The 8,339-nt window shown below is 36.6% G+C and overlaps 1 protein-coding gene across 1 annotated transcript in view; it reads right to left on the bottom strand.

The window, feature by feature from the left end:
* Positions 1-1,297: 1,297 nt before the first annotated feature.
* Positions 1,298-8,339, bottom strand: part of il10rb (interleukin 10 receptor, beta) — a 30,209-nt gene continuing 23,167 nt past the window's right edge. The window contains exon 7 of the mRNA XM_073854830.1: positions 1,298-3,149. Coding sequence (XP_073710931.1) covers positions 2,808-3,149 — 342 coding nt within the window. The 3' untranslated portion in view covers positions 1,298-2,807. The remainder of the gene's footprint in view (positions 3,150-8,339) is intronic.

Here is an 8,339-nt window from a genome sequence, read left to right as displayed (position 1 = left end):
ATAATTTGAATCAAAGATAACACAGGTAAACACAACATGCAGTTTTTGAGTGAAAGTTTTTATTATGAAGGGAAAACAAAATCCAGACCCACGTGGCTCTGTGTGAAAAAGTGTTTGCCTCCAAACCTAATAACTGGTCAGGCCACCCTTAGCAGCAACAACTGCAATCAAAGCATTTGCGATAACTTGCAATGAATCTGTTACAGCGCTGTGGAGGAATTTTAGTCCACTCATCTTTGCAAAATTGTTGTAATTCAGCAACATTTAAGGGTTTTCGAGCATGAACTGCCTTTTTAAGGTCATGCCACATCATCTCAATAGGATTGAGGTCAGGTATTTGACTAGGCCACTCCTTTATTTTGTTTTCTTTAGCCATTCAGAGGTGGACTTGCTGGTGTGTTTTGGACCATTGCCCTGCTGCAGAACCCAAGTTCGCTTCAGCTTGAGGTCATGAACAGATGGCTGGTCCTATATGATTTTTGGTGGACAGCTGAATTTATGGTTCCATTTATCACAGCAAGTCTTCCAGGTCCTGAAGCAGCAAAACAGCCCCAGACCACCACATTTTACTGTTGGTATGATGTTGATAAAAGATAAATAAAAAAAAAGGATAATCAATGCTGATTTATTTTCACAGCTTTTTTGCTCATATTTACCAAGGGTGCCAATATGTTTGTCCATGACTGTATTGTATCCTGTGCTATTGTCATGTAAATGTAAATCATATTTGCTTGCAATTACTTGGTGACGATGTAATTATAGTATATATTCTATCTGTTTATGTGCACAAGCGTTTACCACAGCATGTGAAGTGTATGTATTTTTGATGCTGTAACTGTTTTCTTCCTAAAGATTTATTGAATCATGTACAAAAGCAACAGATTTATTAAAGGAACAGCTCACCCAAAAATCTAAATGTGTTGTTAATTTACTCACCCTCAGGATATCTAAGATGTATGTGACATTTTATTTTTAGTAGAGCAGAGATATCTGAATCCATGGTCCTTGATGATCAATATAATGCAAGTCTTGGGTGCCGTGTCTCTGATACCCCTTTTCCATGAGAGCTGGTACATGGGTCAGCACCAAAGCTGGAGTAAAGGCTCTGCCACACCTGGCACTCACTCCATTCTGACTGGCATTTACACCAAAAAGGGAACTGAATGCACAACATCGCCAGTGACCAGAATTGCTTATACATTATATAAAAACTGCATTTGTGTGTGCGCGTGTTTAGTACTCACTGGGTGGGTTACATTCCAAGTATGGGTTAACATACATTGGTCATTACACTACATTCACTTTTTCGTTTTCACTTTATTTTATTATACTGTTACAGCTTATATTACTTAGCATTAAATTACATTGTTACTAATTACACGCTCACTTAAGGAATATAACACGTAGCATAGTACAGTTCTTCAGAATATTTATACTCCCAAAGTTGGCTTATCTACAGTTGCTTTGAAGGGTTTTACTTCTTTTATTATGCTTTTACCATAATGGTAATTATGCTTTATTGGTATGTTGATATTATTTTTCATTTTCAAACTTTAATTAGTATAATTTGTGTTGTGACATAAAATAAGCCCATAATGTGTCTACACAAATAGGTACAGTTTTTAAAGGCTTTTAAAAATTATGTATTTTAAATGGCAGTCTGTATTGGAAGCTCTGCCTAACCATTTCACTGGTTCCAGACAAGCAAACTTCTTTTGTGTTAAAAGCATAGCATGCTTCATAGCATTCAAAGCTTTAGTACCAGCCCCCAGATACACAGGCAACACAAAAGTAATTCCCGGCTCCTGATAATACATTAGGAATTCTTATAAAACCAGACGATCAGTCGGTGTTATTTACAACATTGTTAGCAGTAATCTGGAGTCTCTGCCAGTGACGTTTGCGTGTAACACTATGGGGCAGTTTCCCAGACAGTGAATATCTTAAACCAGGACTAGGCCTTAGTTTAATTAGGAAATATAAGTAGTTTTAACAAACATGCCTTACTAAAAAATTACTTGTGTGCATTTTGAGGCAAAACAAAGCGTACTGATGTATTTTAAGATATGTCAGTGCAAGTTGTTTTCAGTTTAGACAGCTCTTAAAGATTTTTTAGTCTAGGACTAGTCTAATCCCTGTCCGGGAAACCGCCCCTATGTAATTTGCTAAACCTAAAGTCAGGGACTGGGAAATGACATGTGAAGGACCCCAAAATATTTACATGTGTACGGTTAGGCATTTAGAAGACGTTTTTATCCAAAGCAATTTACAAAGATTAGGAACAATAAAGCAACATATCATGTGTCATATGGAGGCGATGAAACAAAAAGTGCTTATAAAAAGTTAATAATAGTGACACCTCAATATGAGGTATTCTAAAAACAAATTTACAGTGGTAGAAACAAGTGGTAAAATAGCCATAATAAAGTGTAAAGTATTCTAAAGAGAATAAGCTTTTTGTTTTCGTCAAAGGACAAAAAAATCTGACAATGTAGACTCAAAGAACTGCATAAAGAGATCAAAGAATAAAACGCTTTTCAGTTTTACCATGTCATATATATCATTTCACTAGAGACTAAATAGGGCTATTTCAAAGCTTAGAAAAAGCAATAACAAAAGCTAAACATTGTCTTTGAGCAGCTTACTAATTATAAAAATCATAAGCAATCTAAACATAGAATATTCCACATCATCTCTAAAAAAGCCGCCTCTGTGGTTACATGATGTCGGCCAAAACTATGCTAGATTTGTACATTTTGTGAACAAAACTTATTACTATTTACATTTAAGGAAAGGCTGGGCTTGCCTTAATCTCCATGTAAATCTCTATTGTACTGTGTTACTTGTTTTAAACACAGAACTTCAAGCATCTGTTTGTTTTTTATATTACACATGTCTTCAATCTGATCGTCATTGCATGTGATGTGTTCTGTTAGGCCATACTGTCTATGGCTTGAGTCCTCCTCTGTGGAGTTAAAGCCAGAATCTCCACTGTCGTGTTGGTTGTGCGTTTCTGTGGCCCAATCTTGTTCTGAGATATGGGCATCCATCACTGCAACTGCAGTGTTTATCTCACTGGTAATGTCCAGGTACTCACAGACAGTCTCGGACTCAGGAATCAAAAGCCATGGCATGTCAGCTGCCCAGTGCTAAAGACAGAGATAGTTTAAGGTTAGCTTTATTTTCCCACTTCTTTAGACTTCAGAATGAAATAATTTTTAAATATATGCAGAAATCGTTTGGAGATGGATCTGCAAAGCTGAAATTGGCCAGTGGAGCTCATGTCAGTCGAGTTAAACGAACCACAAACTTAACTTTACTCCAGTGAATAGAGAGACAGAATAGAGAGACCCTTTCTGTGTGATTAATTACATGCTTATCATAAAAAATACAAATATTTTTGCTACTTTTGTGATTATTTACTTTACACCATCATCAGTCTGAACAAATTCAGTTACTTTGTGTATTTAAAAGTAAATACAACAATGTAGTGCATTTTGAAAGTTAAAAGAAGTGTCTAGATCAATGAGCGATTTCATGTTCTTGTAAATTTTGTGCTCTTTTTGTAAAATCATTGGTTGCATATAATGGTGATAATAGGACACACAAGCCACATACACCAGATACCATATGGTACATGAGATTCACAGTCCACCAATGGTCAAAGCATAACAAACAAACAAAACAAAAAAAACTCCAAGGCACTCTCTTAAAAAAGCCTTTATTAATATGGCTTGGTCATAATACACCTAGCACCTCGACTTTAGCATATTTTTTTGTCCGAGAAGTGCTCCTTTTTTTGATATTTGAGACTGGTCAAAGCATGTTTAATGTTTATAGAATAAAAGTAGGTGCATTTAATAGATTTATTATTGATGACTAAATAATAAAGCAACCTTTGCACCATAAATTTGAAGTGGATACTGTAACGGTGTGTTCGGTGCTGCCTGCTGGTCTCACTGACTGTGATTAATTGTGTAAAAAACAAAGTTCACCAAAAAACATGTTCACAACTAAAAACCTGCCGATTGTGTAGCCTAGTGGTTCTCAAACATTTTTGGCGTATACCCCAGCTTGTGTACGATGCATCCCTTCATGGCCTCCCCGAAGAAAATGTATGAAAAAAAACGTACAATTTGGAACAAACAAAACTAACTTGAAAATGCACTTCCGGAGGAACCGCAAAAGTGTGCTTGCTCTGGTGCGGTCACTAACGTCACGTGATTTGTGAAATGTAAAATTTTAGTATGTTTTTTATCTTGTGCATCCTCGCATTGGAGTCCCAAGTTCATGTACAAAGTTTGGTTTCAATACGTGAAAGCATTCCTGACACACACACACAGAAATGTATAGAGGCTTGTAACCAGGGGTGTTTCCAGCATTTAAGGGCTTAGCACAGACCATTTTATGTAAATACAGGGATCACAAGCCTAGATAACCCACTCTAACTAGCCTAGAACCAACTATAACGGCTGTGCTGCACATGTTCAGTGTTTTCTTATTAAATTTTTTTTAGAATTGTAATTTAAATAATTTTAATTTTTGAGTGAACAATCCCTTTAAAGTGCCCTATTTTCACACACTAGTTTTGTACATAATATACCAAAAATCCTTCTTTAGTACTTAAGATAATCTTAAAAACATGAGACTTAAAGGTGTAGTGTGTAAAATTTTAGTGGCATCTAGTGGTGAGGTTCCAAATTGCAAACAACAGCTCAGTTCACAGCAGAGCATGTGAGCGGTGCGGAGCGTTGAGCGGTGTGGTAATATTTCCATCAGAGCGCATTTCCAAAAATTCCGCTCCGCTTGCTCAATACGCTCCGGACCGCTCGCTCATCCCAGAATGCCCTTTGGTAATTTGCTAGTTCGAGAATCTGTTAAAACGGCTAGCAATAAGTTATGGAGTTCAAATATTGTTTCAATGAAGTCGCCAGCCTTATATATAAATGAAAGAAACGAAACTAAGATGACAGAATAACTGCGTCATCTGCATCTTGATGCAGTTTTAAAGATTAAAATTACTTTAATAACTGATCAACACAAATACGAAGCGCCATAATATAACTGATTGCTTACCAACATTAAAACCACTTAAAGAAAGAACTATAAAGGTTTTTATTTATGTGCATCTACAGCGTCCGCTCCGTGGATGAGGAAGCTTCAACCAAAAACGCTGGTGCCTTTAGTATTAACTGACTGAACACTTGACTCTGGACATTTAGATATTACATTTTTTCATGAACAGTATCTGCGTGGAACATTATAAACATGATAATCTGCCGACTCGACTGATTCAGCCTGTCCTCTATTTTACAGAGAGTCCGCTTAATTAACGGCTTTTCGTTCGGTCGGCGTGAGCTAAACATTTTTGTTCTGTAGCCTAATTTGTTCTCGCATATGCTATATTTCTACATATTTTCAACCAAGTAACACTCGGGATAAAATGTAAGTTGTTATAGATAGCATTTAAGCTTGTTCTGAAATGATGACAAATCAGTCTGACTGAAATGATCTATCCAGATTAATTTAGACAAAATAATGATTTATTCGTTTTCATACTATAGATCAGTGGCGGCTCGTGACTGCACTTCCGAGGATGCACTAATCTCTGGCACACGCGAGCGTCTCCTTTCAAGTTCAAGTTCAAGGCAGCAGGCACTTATTTTGGCATGACACGTGATGCACACACAATCTCTCAAAGCGCAGAACACATATTTTGAAATGCTACATACATGTGACGAACTTCGCATCGTGAGCTTCAAAAAAAGAAGTCACCAGCCGCCACTGCTATAGATACACGTTAATTTATCTATTAATATACTATTGAAAATGCCATAAATAAATACTCATCATGGCCTTCTGTATTGCATTCGTTTTGTACATTTACAGATTCATAAATACGGTCTAATTTTAATTTCTTTAAGACACCGCTGTGTTCTGTATTTAATCATGCACTGTAAATTTGCACTTAAAAAAACCTTCTTGTTAAGAAATTGTTCTTCAATTTATTTTAGTTTTTTCAAATAATATATTTATATAATAGTTTGTTAATCTTTTTCTCATAAGGGGAACGAAGTATTATAATATTTCGTAATTACTTATTACATTTATTATTATCTAAAATTGTGAATTAGTAAAACATGTGGATGTCGTGTAAACAAATTGTTAATTTAAATTATATCCGGAGCACCGTATCAGTTAAACTAGGTCTAATAGCCAACACACAACTGTACATAACTGCGATTTATCAGCTAATACTTTAATTAAATGCAATTATTCAAGAACGTCAGTACAGAAAACAATTAGGCTTACTAAATGTTTTTTTATGTCAGAGCGGGATCTGAGCGGGAATTGGTTTATTTGCGAGCGTGAGCGGAAAGTTAACGGAGCGCTTGCTTGGGCGGTGAGCGACTGAGTGGAGCGCTTGAACAGTAGACCGGAATATTTAGCGGAGCGTCACACCGCTCTGCTTCGCTCACATGCTCTGGTTCACAGCTCACCCCTCGCTTTTGAAATGCATAGAGAAGCTACGGTAGTCACCACAGGACAAACATGTCATGATTGGAGACAGCTTAATAAAAAAGTTTGTCCATTAAGAGCTTCTGAAGAAACATGGTGGCACAAAATGGCGACTTCCATGTAAGGGGACCCTCGGTGTATGTAGATAAAAAACGTCTCATTCTAAAGTAATAAAAACATAACATTCATTATGAAAGGTCTTTATACACCCCTGATAATATAGTTTGGTATATTATTTAGCATTTCTGTCAAGAGATCCTTTTAAAAATTACACACTGCACCTTTAATGTAGGCCAGAGTTCATGTCACAAAAAGCAGCAGATATAAGCTGCATTTTATTGATCATAAGCTCATTTTTAAAATAAGCGATAGGAGAGAGCGACAGCAGCACAGATAGCCTAATATCATTGCATTTCTTTACTATTTATGAATATGATTGCGTGTTGAGCGTCTACGACAGGGCTACTCAATTAGTTTGTCATGAGGGCCAGAGATATATCAGTGATGATGACTACATATACATTTAAACATACTCATGTTGTATTTTGAAACTGCATAACAACAAAATCAGTGCATTGTACAATATACTTTTTCTACAAACATGTGTTTTGAAAATGCATACAAAAAAAACTTGTGCATTGTAATATGACCAAGTAGGCTTTATCTACATCCAGACATGTTCGTATTTTGTCATTTAAAACTGCATAACAACATAAGTGCATTGTAAGATACCCGAGTAAGCTTTATTCTACATTTAAAGGGGTAAATAAGAGCTACATCACACTCATTGAGAATTTAACTTATTTACTCACTTAAGTACACATAACCAAAAGTTTATAATATGGAACATAACATTGTTTTATGCAGTTTTTTGTCAAGGCTAATTATTTCACGACCTCTATTTAAACTACAACCGCCATCTTAATAACTGGCAAACATTAGGCTAGCTTCTAATAAGAGAAATTATACTTTTAGATTTCGTCAGAGCAGTAAAATCAGGTGTATGTTTGTCAGCGCGATACGCATACAGTGGTGCAGGTACTGGGCTGTGAGCGATGGGCGATTAACTGCGATTAACTGTTTAAATTGCATTCTTGTATGAGAACGATGACTCGCATAATATCTGAGCCTTTGTCTGCTTTGAACTTCGGAGAAACGCCAGGATCTTTTATTAACGTCTTTGTGGATAAGCAAGTGATCATTGAGCCGACATATCAGACAACAACTGTCGGAAAAGGTGGTGTTGTAAGCTGGAAATACAATAAATAAAGTTAAAACAGCCATAGAGTCGGTGGTCTCTTAACTCACCACTGTCAGTCTTTGCATCTTGATGCGGGCAGACCAAAGAGCGAATACACGTGAAGGGGTGAGTTGCGCTCTGCATCTCATGCTGTATAAAACAGATGCACGCGCATCAAGATTGCGACCCTGTCCGCATGCTTTCCATATGAAATCAATGCTTCGCTGAGTGATTGAGAGCATAATTCTTGACAGCATAATGTTCCCGTTCAACAGTAGTTAAGCATACGATTTAGATATATAGCTTTCTTATCTGAAGATTATGTAAATGGCATATAAGCAGTCTTCTAGCTGTGGCAAGCTGTGTTTTAATGTGTCATAAATTTCTCAAAGTCATGACTGTTTAAATACACTTGGCATCACATGCATTATTTAAGGTAAAGTGACACTTTTTCGCGTAAATTCACAATCATTTAAACCATGCAGCTGTTATAGAGCCGATGCCAAACGATCACTGCTACGCGAGGACGCGAAACTGACGCGCGCGGATACGCGTCTTTACAAACTAATACGTTTACAAT

Source organism: Misgurnus anguillicaudatus, chromosome 17 (genome assembly GCF_027580225.2).
Source record: "Misgurnus anguillicaudatus chromosome 17, ASM2758022v2, whole genome shotgun sequence".
Taxonomy (NCBI): domain Eukaryota; kingdom Metazoa; phylum Chordata; class Actinopteri; order Cypriniformes; family Cobitidae; genus Misgurnus; species Misgurnus anguillicaudatus.
The sequence above is the reverse complement of the archived record's forward strand: the minus strand, read 5'-3'. Positions and strand labels throughout refer to the sequence as shown.